The sequence below is a fragment of the Parasteatoda tepidariorum genome, chromosome 12 (assembly GCF_982258835.1).
Source record: "Parasteatoda tepidariorum strain Cologne lab strain chromosome 12, Ptep-v5.0, whole genome shotgun sequence".
Classification (NCBI taxonomy): Eukaryota; Metazoa; Arthropoda; class Arachnida; order Araneae; family Theridiidae; genus Parasteatoda; species Parasteatoda tepidariorum.
The window spans coordinates 49048120-49063552 of record NC_141766.1 but is presented as its reverse complement, the minus strand read 5'-3'; the positions used below and the strand labels follow the sequence as shown (position 1 = coordinate 49063552).

General features: G+C 26.8%; 1 protein-coding gene and 1 long non-coding RNA gene across 4 annotated transcripts in view; both read right to left on the bottom strand.

Annotated features, from left to right (window-relative positions):
• The window catches only part of LOC107457334 (uncharacterized), a 33139-nt gene extending 30273 nt beyond the window's left edge, over positions 1 to 2866 (bottom strand). Inside the window, exon 1 of the long non-coding RNA XR_001585817.4 lies at positions 2103 to 2866. This is a non-coding gene — a long non-coding RNA (uncharacterized LOC107457334). The remainder of the gene's footprint in view (positions 1 to 2102) is intronic.
• A 4717-nt stretch (positions 2867 to 7583) lies between these two features.
• LOC107457338 (solute carrier family 25 member 32) overlaps positions 7584 to 15433 on the bottom strand; it is a 32394-nt gene continuing 24544 nt past the window's right edge. The window contains exons 7-9 of one of the 3 annotated variants that reach the window (XR_015430873.1): positions 12806 to 12990; positions 9028 to 9075; positions 7584 to 7799 (exon numbers count right to left, since the gene is read on the bottom strand). Coding sequence is in view for 2 of the 3 variants with exons in the window: in XM_016075479.5 (XP_015930965.1) it covers positions 12843 to 12990 (148 nt within the window). In the remaining variant the exon portion in view is untranslated. Of the gene's footprint in view, positions 7800 to 9027; positions 9076 to 12722; positions 12991 to 15433 lie in introns of those variants that run through there. The other 2 variants (XM_016075480.4, XM_016075479.5) reach the window with 2 other exon arrangements.

Genomic DNA, 15433 nt, shown 5'->3' with positions numbered 1-15433 from the left:
AATATTAAAATTATTGTTATATCATTATAAATTATAATCCCACCTTCACAAAAAAAAAAAAAAGAAGAAGAAGTTTTTGAGGTAGACAGGTGTAAAGAAATACACCAGAGGTATGAAATTAGGTTATGTTTCGCACCAAAAATAACCCAATCAATAAACCTCAATTTCAACCTCAGTTACACCTCATAAAATCAGCCTCACGTATATCTCAGCTATACTTTTAGTTGAAATCGGGTGAAATGATTCACATTTCAAATATATTTATTTGCTTGCAGTGTAGAAAATATAACATAAACCCAGGGCCGGATTACCCATTAGGCCAGACTAGGCCATGGCCTGGGGCCCCCAATGATCAGGGGCCCCCTTAAAAAAATTTTGAAAATAAATTTTAAAAAATTAAGAAAAACAATGATGTTTTTTAAAAAAATCATTGTCCAATATATATATCAATAAAATACGTTAATTTTTTTAGTTCTAATTTTACAAAATAAAGTACAACTTAATTTATTATTATTTATTTTTATTTCAAATATGCTTTCTTAAATGAAAAAATATATAAATACTTCTATAACTGAATAAATAAAAAACATACGAGAAAAAAAAAACTTTAATCTAAGGACCCCAAAAATTTGAATGGCCTAGGGCTCCGCTTGCGCTTAATCCGGCCCTGTATAAACCTCTCAAAAACAACCTCTCTGAGCTAGTAGCTCTAAGGTAGATTTCTGTCAACCTCAAAGCAACCTCAAGTGTGAATAAAACAACTTCATACACCTTTATTCTAAATCTCGGGAAGTTGATTTCAATCAAACATCAAATCAAACTTAGCATCTCAAAACAACCTCAGATGAACCTCAAAAACACTTTAAATTTTTGTAAGAGCAAATAATGGTAGTAATAAGAGTACAGTAAATCCAAATATTTTTGGTAATAATAAGAGTACTGTAAAATACCGATTAATTTGGTTTTGTCATTTATTTAATAAAATTAAATTGAAAAAAATATTTTACTTATATCAATTTGTACGTGTATTTTTCAAAATAATCATTTGCTCAAATGAAATAAAAGTACAAAAAAAATTTTTTTCTTCTTAAGTATCATAAGTATATAAGTTTATCAAAATCAGGTTAACAACAAAAATGATAATCAATGATCTGTTCATTAGAAATTAAGAAAATTTAACATCCAAGGTTTTTGTTTTTATTAAGTCATAAGATCAGACCACTGACAATATATTAATTCATAAATGGTTTATTTTGACCTAAAGTCTTGTAAATCATGACCAAAAGTCTTGTCTTATTTATCAGTATATAATAATCATTATAAAAAAATATTAACTATGCGAAAAGCGGGCCTCATAGTGGTCCAAAAAGAAAATCAAAAGGAAATAATATGAAAAAGTCAGGATCAAAATCGGATTAAATTTGGCACAGAATACTAACATAAAACAACAACAACAAAAAAGTCAGAAAGAAGAATTAATTAAAAAGTTATAATTTACAACACTGAACAACTAACTACCTGTGAAGTTATAATTTATAGTCTGCTTAAAGACACATATTTGGGCTGCCCCAAAATATATAAACAAATATTTTATTCTGAAAATTAAATAAACTTTTTTTTAATTTCAAAATGACCATATAAAGAAATTTTTATAATTTTTTTAATTAGAATACTGAACAACTTACATTATTTCGTAAGGATTACAAACTTAAAATAATTTAATTTACTAAACTTGATGCGAATTAAGCATTTAAATAGTCAAACTTCAAATAGTTACAGCATCTACATATTTAAGAATAAATCTGCAGAAAAATAAAAAACATAATGTACCTAAAACGTAGAGAAAAAAATATATATAATATATCTAATCTTCTATTATTTTATATCTTTCGTCAAGGAGCATAAGGGACAATAAAATTAAAAAAAATGGCGATAAAAAAACAACTATCGGAAAACACCTGAGGATATGGTTTAAATAGTATAAAAATAATTTCCATTACTACTAATTGCATTTTTGTTCCATAATAAACTAAAATAAAAAATCTTATTTATAATTTACAATAACAAATGAAATTGGCGTTTTAGAGAGTAAATACACTTACTATTATTTAAGCAAATATGCATATTTAATGCTAAAAGGTAAATGTCTTTCTTTATGTCTTTAATATTTTATCTTCTATACTTAACTAGCATTAAAATTCAAGTTAGTAACTCAACACGTTAGTAACTAGAAACAAGTTGCCAGATCATAAGTTTTTGCAAAATGCAAGGAAAAATTGCAATAAAATCCACTGGGGCGCTGGGACGGGAGGACGTTATAACCTCCTTAAGAATTTCCCAGTCCGGCAAATTTTGCTTGGCCATTCGTCATACGTAAGAAAATTCACTTTCTCTAATTTTATTTAGAAAACACAAGTAAAATTAAAAACAGCGCTTCTTGCTCTGTTTAAATTTCTATTTAATTTAGGGAAATGAAATTGTAAAGCTCCGAGGATTAATTAAAAAGCTGAAGGAGTAACCTCTTATATAATTAAAATAAAGTGTAAAAAATTTCAAGACATTAAAATTGAGATATTAAATTAAACTTAAGACAAAAGAGTAAGAAGCTCGCTCGAAAAGAACTGCATCAGAGTTTTCTAGGGTTACGACCAGAAACAGAGCCCTCTTGTGATTATAAAAGAAAACATTACGAGCTTTGTGTCGATAGAAATAACGTGTTCATTCAATTAGTGGGAGGCTCTTACAAAATCTCGTCAATACAATGAGAGAGAAAAAAGGTTAAGATTAATTGCGAATTATTTATTGTAATTTTAAGATTGCGAAACTGCGAATTATTTATTGTAATTTTAATCATTATTTATTTCATTAATTTCGATCATATTTATTGTAATTTTATTTATTGTAATCAAACCGCGAATTATTTATTGTAATTTTAAGATAATCATTTCTTTTTCATCTGTGTATATACTGCTTTTATTTTATTTATTGAGTGGAAAAATTCGGCATAAAGCACGGGGAAAAAGAATTCTGGAAAAATTACAGTACCTAAAAAAAAAATTTAAAAAGCATAATTTTGATTAATAAAACCAAAATATACGGTATTTAAACCATTCATATGGTAATTTTTCCATTCATATGGTTCACAAGAAATCTTGATTTTCAAAATTATAGTTTTTTTCACCACACATTTAGTACAAAATATAGAACTGAAATATTTATTTAATCGAATAAACAGCTTTTATGCCACGCACTAAGGTATCATGATAAAATTACCAAATTTTACCACATTTATGAAATTTTTCCATATTTTATTGTAAATTTTATCAAAATCATTACCAAAATGCTGCGGTAAAAATTAATGCGATTTTTGGTATTCCAATAAGGCAAGAAATACGGTTAACACATTTGGTAAAATTTTTTTAGCTTCTACCATACTTTTTTTCTCAGTGAGTCTCGTTTACCATATCAGTATCTACTTTATTAAAGTTCACTTTTTAAATTCAATAAATAAGTTAATTTTAAATAAGTTCAGAAATTTTTCTTTTAATTAGTTTTTTTATTCTTTTTAAAAATTTTAACCACTGAAACTATATTTTTATTTTAAAATACGATTTTTAGAATGCATATTTTATTTCTATTCGGTATTCGACGACATTTGCAGATTAGTAAATAGTCTATATTTATATATAAAATAGTTCATAATTATTTTTTTTTATTCACTAGAATAAAAGTAAAGCATTTCCACAACAGCCCAGGGTGCTAGGTTATTCATGTAGGTAAAGACTCAACGATGTGGCAATTGCTGATTGTTACAATGTGGTAATCATTGTTCACAGGCAGCCTTTAGCTCCCAGACAAACTGGTACCCATCGATCTAAAGCTGGATGTGATTCAAGCCACCACTGGGGATCAAACTTCAGTTCTTCACAACTGTTCAGTGGCCTACCCGTTGACCAATCGTGGCTCACTGACTAGAATAAGTGGTTGAATGAATGGATGTATGAATGAGTAGCCCCTATAAACGGGCGTGACGTATGGATGTGGCAGAAATTGAATTCTTGGCCATAGAGAGCACCCCTTCCTTAATGGCCAACGACAACAACTGAAGGAACAATTAAAAGCTACAGGGCCGGGATAGCCTGGTCGGTAGGGCGCTGGGCCCATATCCAAGAGGTCGTGGGTTCGATCCTCGCCGGCCGAAGACTCCCCGTGTAGTAAATGGTGACTGATGCACGTTAAATCTGTCGAGTCTCAAAGTCCTCCATGTTCCCACAACAAATCAATACCTCTGGGGGTACTGATCCAGGAGTTTCCTTGTCTTCTGGATTGGTTCAAAATTACAAGGCTACGGAGTTGAACGTAAGTAGTCGTAAACCCATGAAATTGGGTCGGCTGTTCAACGACGGTTATAAAATAAAATAAAATTAAAAGCTACAAAATTTATTATATTGAATGTATGTAATTCAAACTGAACTACACTCAGTTGCTCGACAGCCCATAGAGGTCCAAGGCCTACTGTGCCCATCTCAGTTTTCTTGACCTTGGACTCTGGGGTGCAGTAGCAGATGTTCCGGTCAGGCGGTAAGCCGACGCAGAATCCCCAGTGTTTAGTTCCCAAGCATGCTTGATACTAATTTATCACCCACTGAAGGGATGAAAGGTTGAGTCAACCTTGCCTGGCTCGAACCCAGGACCTGTGGCACGGGAGCGCCTAAAATAGTTCCTAATAATTGTTATCGGGTAGGGTATTTAGCATTAGACACTTCATAGTTTTCGCTGATAAATTAACTAATTATACCTTCCTTGCAATTGACTTCAATAATGATTCATAAGATATAATATACTAATTTTCCTTTTGTTTCTCATTTAAATATTAACTAGCATTCCTTTATGAGTAGGTTTTAATTACTTCTTTCTCGGGAAGAAGTAACCAAGTATGTATAAAAGGAAGTAATTACGGAGCAGGGAGCACCCTAAATAATATAAGTTGCTCTGTAATAGTAGGCATTGTGAACCAGCTTTATAAAAAGGTGCACCTATGGTCTTTTTTTAAACTAGGTAGTTTTTATAACTGGGTAATTGCCCACCATAGAAAATTTATTCTAAAAAAAATATTAAATAATAATATCTTATTGATGTCAATAAAATTTATCTTGAATCTTACATTTAGAATTTTAATTTTCTCATATTTTAATTTCATTTAAATTTCACAGCAACAACTTGACTTATAATTTTTTAGATCTATGTGTTTAAAAATTCTTATAATTTTTATAACTCGTATATTTTATCATTAATAAAAATTTAATAATAATACTTTGTTACTATGGATGCAAAAAAAAAAAAAAATTACGATAGATATTTATGATTAAAAAATGGAGAAAAATGCCCATTCTGGGCTCACTGTTTATTAATTTAAGAGACAGATTTAAAAAAGAAAAATCGCAAACCAGGTGAGGGGAAATGGTGAGTTATATTGTGTTCACTAACAGTGAATACAATATAACTCACCATTAATGCCCACTGATGATTTTGTGATTGAACATATTAATGATTTTCTAAGATTTGATAAAACACTAACTTATCACTGTTTTAACACAAATTCACTTAAATATTCAAGCTGCTAAGTCTGGTCATTTTGTTTAAATGTGTTTCATATTTAATAGTTAGAAACAATCTATTCTGATACAGGCATTAAGTATTAATAGTTATAACATAATTAGTTACTTTTCTTAATTGCATTTATATACAAATCTATGATAAGATTTTTGTTATTATTTTACGGATGCGTTAAAATGCAGCTTGAAAAGTCTTTTAATATTTCTCACAGACATTCATGATTGACAGAATGAAGAACTATTTTAAAGGATATTTTTAATAATTTGTATTCATATAAAATATAAGTATCATATGTTTGCAGAGGTCGAAAAAAACTACATTATTTTTGTAGTTTACTACAGTTACTTTGTTACAAATGCAGTTAACAACTTTTTTTTAAAATTAGTGACAAGTTCACTAGAACTCTGCTGAAAAAATTTACATATGTTTTTTTATTCAAAATGGTTTTGAATAAAAAAAAATTGCCTATATTAAAGACAAGAAATTATTAATAAGCATTTATTCATGTTTACATGAGACTTCCGACCACTGAATGTTTCAATAAAGCATTAAAACTCAGTAGTTTATTTTTTTAATGAGAAAAAAAAATCAGAAAATAATTCCTTAAAATGGAATTCCCCAGTGTTTTTTTTTTTTTTTTTTAGGAGCACAATATCAAAATACATATTGATAGTTTGTTTGTGTTGATTTTTATAACACTTGGACAAGCCTAGCACTCTAGTCATTTGCAAATTAAGTCGAGAAGGTACGCTTTTAGTTTAACAAGAGAGCACCGCAAAGGCGAAGCTTCCCGGATAGATGACAGCACCATTCCTTCAAGGCCACTTCTACAATTTTTACATAGATCTGATGGGGAAGGAATTTTTCATTTCATCACTGTGCCCAGGGTGTTGTTCGATGACCGACCACATGATTTTCCGATTCCACAGATTTTATGAGCATGTACATTACATACACTGGGTGGGCCTTAGCAGAATCGATGATCGAATCCCTGTTCCTCCAAAATCCAATTCTCTAATAACAGGGACACCATAGCCTTGATGGCTTTCTAAGACTTATTAAAGACTCCTTTGTTAAACGCATTGTTTCAACCCATAAAACAATGAATTCTTAACACGAAAAATTGTAAAAATTTTTTTGATTACTGAAATTTATCAGCTGAAAAACCAGTAAAAGTTAAGATATTGCAAACTTTTAAGTTTTTTAATGGTAGTCAAATATAGGATTTATAACATATTTCTTGCTTTAAAAAACTATAATAAAATTAGTTTGACTTCCACTAAATATTAATAATTCAGGCCTAAAATAAAAGAGCTTAGAATCCTGCAACTAAATTTTAAAGTATTGGCAAAGCATTTTTTTAAAAAATGGCACAGTTTTAAAGTTCATTTTGCTTTTTTTTGCTGCCAGTGGGAAAACTGTTGTCAACAATAAATAAATTACTAAGTAGGAAACTAAACGGAATATCTACACTATTTTCTTATATTGGCAAAATATAATTTTTATATTACACATTGCTGTCACTTCAATGTCATGTCGTATTCAAAGAATTTTTTTTTAAAAAGGTCTCTCATAAAAAGTACTTTGTCAACTACAAATATTGATCATAAAACACAAATAAATATAAAACCATTTGATCTCAAATGGGATAGCAAATGCTGAATTTTTGGTCCAAAGGAGAGATACAAGGTTATCTTGCCAAATTTAATAACATTTTTTAAGAGGTTTGACACTAAATCAAAATAATTACTAGTTAAATTTATAATATACATCCCTTGCAGCATTTAAATTTATTATCTAAATAATTAACTAAATTATAACAGTTACCTTGTTATTAATCTTCATAGTTAACTTCAACACACTATTTATTAGAATGATAAAATTTTCAATTGAATGTATTAGTCCTATAGTGAATTTTTTTTTCTTCAGTGTTTTTCCAATATTTTAAAAATAAAAATGAGACAATATATTTTTCAATGATTTAATGCCAACATATATACAGTGTAAGTCATCAAAATAAAACTTTAAATTTTAATTTTGGGAGCAAAATTCAACTTTCCTTTTCTGACTTAAGGAGATATTTTGAAGTATTCTCATACACAACAAAAGTTATAGCTGTAGCAGGAGTTACTTTCAACATATTTGGCACAATTCCTTTGTAGTAACCTTTTAAACCTTCAAACCTAAAGGAATATTTCATTACAATATTTCACATTTAACAAATATTATAAGCATAATTAAATAAGATAATTAAATACAAAGTGTGTATTACAAAATTATTTCTTACTACTTTGGTGGAAAAAATTTAAACAAAGTAGTTTTTTAATTTCTAAATGCTTTTTATTAAGTTAATATTTTCATAAAACTAAACAAAGTACAAAAAATTATTCAGGATGAAATTTTTTTTATTTTTACAATTTACATATACACATTTACATCAATCTTATATTTACTAAAATGTTTCCAACATCTGTATTAGACAGCGTGAAGACCAATTATCAAATTCTTATTTACTAACACATCTCTGTATAATGACAATAAGTACTGTATATGATAATAATTACTGTGCAAGAAACATAATATTGCAGTTGGCAGACAACATTAAAATGATATAGTACATGAAATTTATTTTAAATTAGAAGAGCACTCATAAGCTTTTAGAAGGTGATTTCAATAATAAAGAATTTATTTATCATACATTTTTAGTGTGTAAATATCAATTATATAATTGATTTTTAGTATGCAAATATCAATTATATAATTGATTTTTTGATATTAATCATTATTTGAAAGAACATTATAAATAAATGGTTTAATAGCATCTCTCTTATCTTAAAGGCATTTTAACTCTAACATCACCACCTTTATTTATAATTTATTAACTTGATTTCATTCATATATTAATTAGTATATTAATATAATTAATTTATTAATTAGTATATTAATATAATTAATATATTTATTAACATAGTGATATACTAATTAATATTTTAAAATACAACACAAATTGTTATTCATATTCAAAATTACTATATAAACAATATACTTTTTTTTTAATATTAAGTAGGGTGGTATACAGCCTAATCATTAAAAGGCTGAGGACTAAGACAGTATTATGAAGGGTGAAAGCCTTGTGACTAGTATGATTCAATATAATAAAATTTTGTTCACTAATACAGCAGAACAAAGTATAAAAATTTTATAGTAATCACAAAAGTTAAACAAAAAGTAAACTTCTTAAAAAAATTAGGATGAGACTGATTTTTAAGATTTTGATTTAACAGTTTTTAGCTCCAAACCTTCTACATTTTTTGGATTGCATAGAATATTATTTAATTATGGCAAAGCTACATAATATTTGATAAAATAAAAAAAATGGAAAGAAACAAAAAGTAATGAAAAGATTATTACATAGGACTATAAATATGCAATGCAAAGGAAAATATCTTCAAATATCCACTGAAAAAAGATTTAAAAAATATTATTTTCCTGAAAGGACATATAAATTTAGATCAATAATTTAAAATTTATTTATTTATACTTTTAGAGTTGCTTTACTTTTCATATTGACACATTTAGACAGCCAAAAATCAGTGTACTATATTATTAATTACAATGTTAAATATTTCATTAAAATCATGCAATACTTCATTAAAAGTACCTTTAAAGTTTTTTTTTTTTTTCATTTTATAAGCTTTCTTAAGATATATATATTTATAAATATTATATCTTTCAATTTTTTTTAAAAAACAGAAGCTAAAAATAGATTTTAATTTTAAAATTTGGAGTCCAGCATAAAACTCTTTAAAATGTAACATTTTAAAGAATTGTAAACTTTCTGTAGGCAATAATGGCAGAAAGTCGAAATAGGAAAGATATTGCAAATAAGAGATCAATATTGAATATTAGAGCTCCCTTAGAACCGCAGCACATGGACAGCAATTCAATTTACATGCTATAGAGCGCCAAATATACTGAATATCAAAGGTGGTACGCAAAAAATTACGATACATTGCCAGGATGTGTAAATTTTCCACACAAAAAAAAATAAATAAATAGCTATTAGCAGATTTATGTAGACAAAGTAAAACAAAACTTTTTTTTTTATTAAGGGGAAAATAATTATTAATTAAAATATTGATATAGAAATTTTGGTTTTAATTCTTTGTTAAATTATAATGAATTAACCAACGAATAATGGTAATATTTTCTAATTATAAATTAATTATTTTTAAGCATATTCGTTAAATAGATTCATTTAATTTTAAACAGATAAGTAAAGAGGTACCCAGAATTCAGAACTCCTGTGTCTTAAGAGCCCGTAGTTTCCAAAGTCTAGTGAAATCATTATTTTGGGTAACAATATCTTACACAATTCTTTACAAATAGCTTCACTATCATAAAAATAAAATAAAAAACCTGGCACAAAGCATATTTATTTTTAAAATAAAACAATATAAGTAAAAGCTTTTTGCTTTTGTTTCACATTATAATACGTACAAAATGAGTAAATAAATTTATTCACCATATTCTATTATGCTCCTCCATTTTTTGGCAGTTAGCAAAGCTTCTTTTGAAAATTCTGCGACTACCAATGAAATGAATATATTAACTTGAATGCTTAATTAATTTGTTGGGAATAAACCGTGAATTTTCTAAATTTCCTGACCAAAAAAACTTGGTTTATTCCATGCACTGCAAGTCTAGCCATCCCTGAATTTAATAAGCGTATTGCTAAAATCAATTTTATTTAAGAATATGACAAAGGATTGTCTTAAAAGAAAAACTCTTAACAGCTTCTTTTTTTTCTCAATTTAGAATCAGATGGTGTGAGAGGAATAGTCTACTTAGAGGCCCTTTCTCTTAACTCGATATACATTTGAACTTGAAGGAGAAAATTTCAATTAGAGGTGAATAATTTATTAAAGATATATTAGGGGCATACGAATAATATTTTAATTCCTTACCAAAAAAAGTTTTTTTTTTATTTTAAAAGATCTTAGATAAGTATTCTTAAAAACAGTCAATAACAAAAAGCAATTAGCAAGCAACTTACACAAAGCATTTTTTAAAAAGAAAATATGCAAGAAAACTGACACAAGATCAATATAAACTTTAAAGATACAAAGTTGGTAACATTAATTTGTTATCTTCAAAAATTTATATAAAGACAAACAATAAAAACTATAAGCAAATCCAGCTTATAACAAAAGAAGGGAAAAAAAACAGAAAAAGAAAATACTTTAAATACAATAAATGCATAACACACTAACTATTTGAAAAGCACAATGATTAAATTTTGAGTAAACATAAAATATTTTGAATTGGAATAACTAAGAATGTAGCTAAAACTTTCTCAAAATATCACACTTTTTGATTATCAAATAAATTTCTGAGAATAAGCTATAATTTCTCTTTCTCCCTCCCTCTCTCTTGCACTTTAAGGTTTAAAACAGATAGACCAAATTATTTTCACTGTGTCTAAGATTTACAAATAAAGCTTCATATCAAGCTAAAAAAATTATATTTTCACTTTAGAGAAAATAAAGCAAATAATATTCATTGGTTACTTAAAGTTGCTTATAACAATAGGATTGCAATGATAGACAAATTATAATATATACTGTATAGCAGTAAAAAAACTATACATATTTGTTTAAAAACAAAACATGCTTAAAGAAAAAAGTAACATTTTGTATAAAAAACAAGCAACAACAAAAAATTTAATTCAATTCTTATTCTTTAATTAAAAGTATAAAATAATAAGATTAAATGTAAATTGTATATTTATATTTTTAATTATTCTGAAAAAATGAACTAAATAATAAATTGGAAATTTTATTGAAGGAGAGAATATTTTATTTATAATAAAATTGAAAATTAGGAAGTCCTTTTACAAATTGTGAGGAATAGGTAGGTATGAAGATGTACTCTCTTTAGCCTGTATAACTGATTTATGAACAAGAACTTACAAAATATTATATATAAATAATTAATAAAAAAAGCATTAAAAATTCTTTTAGTATGTAGCTTAAATAATATATTATAATAAGTTTTGTATCAGTAAATTCTTTTATTAACACAATTATTATAGAGAACGACTTATTTTGTTACATTATTGGATCACAGAAATATATAAGATAGAATTTGTATAGGTAAAATCTATTTTCTATCATTATAATAACTTAAAATTTATTAAATGGCTTAACTGATGCATAAGAAGTTTATGAAAATAACCTCTTAAATTTTACTTGCGAATAGTTGCTTTAATGTTATCTAGAACATTGAAGAATTTTTCAATAATAAAATAATGTAAATATTATTATTAAGTAATAATCACTAATGAAATAAATTAATTTAAGAACACAGGCATATTTTATTATGCCGGATACACAGTAGCTTTCAATGATACAATCTGATGTATAAAATTCTTTTAGTAAATTATGATTATTTTACAATTATATAAAGATTAGAAATTATATATATATATATATATAAATATATATTTACACAATATCAAAATTAATGATAATTAAACAATTCTAAACATAGAGTAAAAAATTAATATAATAAAATTAAAAAAAGTTAAAGGAAAGAAAATATTTCCAGTCCTTTTTAATATGAGTATAAAACATATATAAACAGATTTAATTATATTTTACATAATAGATACAGTTCATTTGAGTATATTGTCTGACTATAAACTAATCAATAATATTGAGTATTGTTAAAGGAAAAATAATGCCTACTACAAACAAGGCAACAAAGAGAATAAATTAGCAATGTATCATTATAGACTAAGAATATTTTTATATTATTACTATAGAAAATAATTATTACTATAGGATAATTATGGTAATAATAAATATTATTACTATAGGAAGCTAAATATAGAAAATAATTTCTATGAAATTTTCATATCTTTGAACACTATTTTTACAATTAAGTTTATATTACTTTAATAGAATAAACAACAGACTCCTCAATAGCTTGTCTAAAGGGAAAGTATAGTTTAATATTTTATGTTCCTAACATCTAAAAAAAGTTTAATATAATAAATAACCTTTATCACAGACAAATTGATTTGTATGAAAGGATAAAATAACTAAAAGCTTTCTCCTATCACCAACTTTTCTTTAAAGAAGGTAAGAGAGCATTTATTCTTATTTGAAGAAATAATGATATATACACCAACAATTTTACAAAGTTCTATGAGCATAATTTGGTCATAGAACATCTTCATCAGGTAACAGAGTTTCGGGTTCAGATGTATTGGTCAGTTTCTCATAAATGAGGAAGACGATACATATGTTTGGTGTTACATGGAGGAAGTATGCTGGCAAACCCTTGTAAAACCCACGCACACCTTCATACCTAAGGATAAAGACATAGCACCTGCCTCATGATCAGATTAAATAAAACACTTATATATGATATATGTTCATTATAAAAATAAAAGAAGTTATGCAGTGTTTCAGAATCATAGAACACTGGGAAGAATAAAGAATAAAAAAATAATGTTCCCCTGGAAAAAACATCCCCACTGAAATGAATCTTTTAAAAAAAAAAAATCTTTATGCATAAAAATTAGGAAATAAACAAATGGAAATAAAAATAAAACAAATAACTAATTATGCTAGTTTTAAATTAAAACTATCTAATTTTATACATTTATTTCTCTTACTTATAAGTTGACGGTTATAATTATTTACTTGTAAGTTTTACTATGAGCTAATAAAACGGTAAAATTGAAATTGAGCTACGCACATAATTCAGCAGGTCTATATTTTTGAAAACAGATAATGCTATTTGAAATATCAAAATGACCTGATTTATATGATGTTTTTGCTTATGGAAAAGGAAAGGCATTGTTTAATATTGGCTAAATTGTTTGTTGTTTTAATGTGCGACAGCAAATGAACTGTCAAATAAGATGCAATGGAAATTTTCTAATTCTATGGCAATTTTAATTCTTAGAAAATATTTTTGTCATTTCAAAGCTGATTCCTATATTCACAGAATCTTTCAGCTCAAACAAATTTTGTTTAATACAGGTGCTCTCAAAATAAATTAGAAGCTCTCTTGCTCTCTTTCTTAACAAATCATGGAAAACAAATTAATTGTTCATAATATTCAACAGATGGTTAGATTTTGGTGGTGTTGAAATGAATTCCTTGTACATAAAACCCTAAGTTAGATCTAAAATGCCCCCCCCCCTGTGGCAGAATTTTTTTGAGCTTTCTGCAACAAACCTCTCTAGCACTAATATCTTTCTGCAAGATGCTTTTAATATTAACAAATATAGATGTTACTAACTAAATTTTAAGTAACAAAAACATTGTGTTCATAAAAAAAACTTATTTGAATAAAATAAAATTGTATTTAACTTTTAAATTAATATGCAATATTTTCGTTTATTTTAATATCATGGGTGAGATTCTCACATGTGTGAAAAAAAAGAAAGATTCTCACACACGTACAAAAATGGCTAAAGAAGAAAACACACTAATTGTTCCCTTTTTCGAATTTCGTAAATCATAACATCATAAAAATAAAGAAAATAATAGTGCAATCCGCAGTAGTGACTACCGAAATAAAGATCGACATCGAAATTCAGCAAATTAAATATCCCACGTGGATTAACGGGAATATCCAGGCAAAATGACCATGTCAAATAATGATTTTTTTAATCCGCGATTCAAGCTGTAATATCGGTATATTTCAAAAATTCGCGAGAACATAAATAATAACTGAGCAATGAAAGACATCGGGATTTTAAAAAAAACAAAGCAAAAATGTGTAGCAATAACTGTCTTAAAGAACAATTGAAATACCTCATAGATTAAGGAGAATGTCGGCCTAAAATAAAGGCATCAAAAAATGATTTCTGGAGGAATAAAAATCTTCCAACATTTCTGCAGGAAAGAAATTTTTTACTTCATTATTCTATATTTTTCATTCTTTACAAATAAGAATAGAAAAATCATGAACATTTCTTTCTCTCCGATGTGCGAAAAAAGGCATCTTTTAATTATAATTTTAGAGACACAAAATTTCTGTTGAAAACCAAAAATTTTTACTACTTCTGAAAAGCCAAATTTTTTACTTCCTAAGAGAAAATTCTTTCTGCAAGAACTCTGTAATATTCCGCAACAATGTTACCATGTTGCCGCGATTCTGCCACGAGGCTAACTCCTAAGTAAAAATTTACTAGTCACTGGATTTTTTTCCAATTTAAAATTTATTGGCAGCTATTTTGAAAAGAAGAAAAAATAATAATACTTCCGGTCGCCACATTTTGGGTCGGCCTTTTTTTCCTTTTGCCAAACACACACACACACTAAAACTGAAAACCATGCACAAATCTTTTGTTCAGACGGATTTTAGTTCATATTGTAAACTCACCACTCTACGTCTGATGCTAAAACAAAGCTAAGTAAGAATCAGAAAACAAATATGGCTAAGGTCAGAAAACAAAAACAGCGACTAGGATACCTTTAGGGTTACAAAACCTATATTTATTTGATTAAGAAAAATCGCTTGAGAGGTATCATAGAGTAAGAAATCACTTCAGAAATAGATGCCAAAATTTTCTTAGTGGGTACCAATTCAAGATTTCTATCAGGGATTCTGCTTTTTAAATTTTATGAAAAACAATATTAAATTTCACAAAAATTGATTTTATCATGAACAAATGTCTTTTTCTATGAAATATAAAAGTATACAAAAAATATGTTAGTGTAAAAATATGTGAACTTTTAAATATAAAAATGAGTTTTTGATATTAAACACATGCCTTACATAAGTATAAAATTTA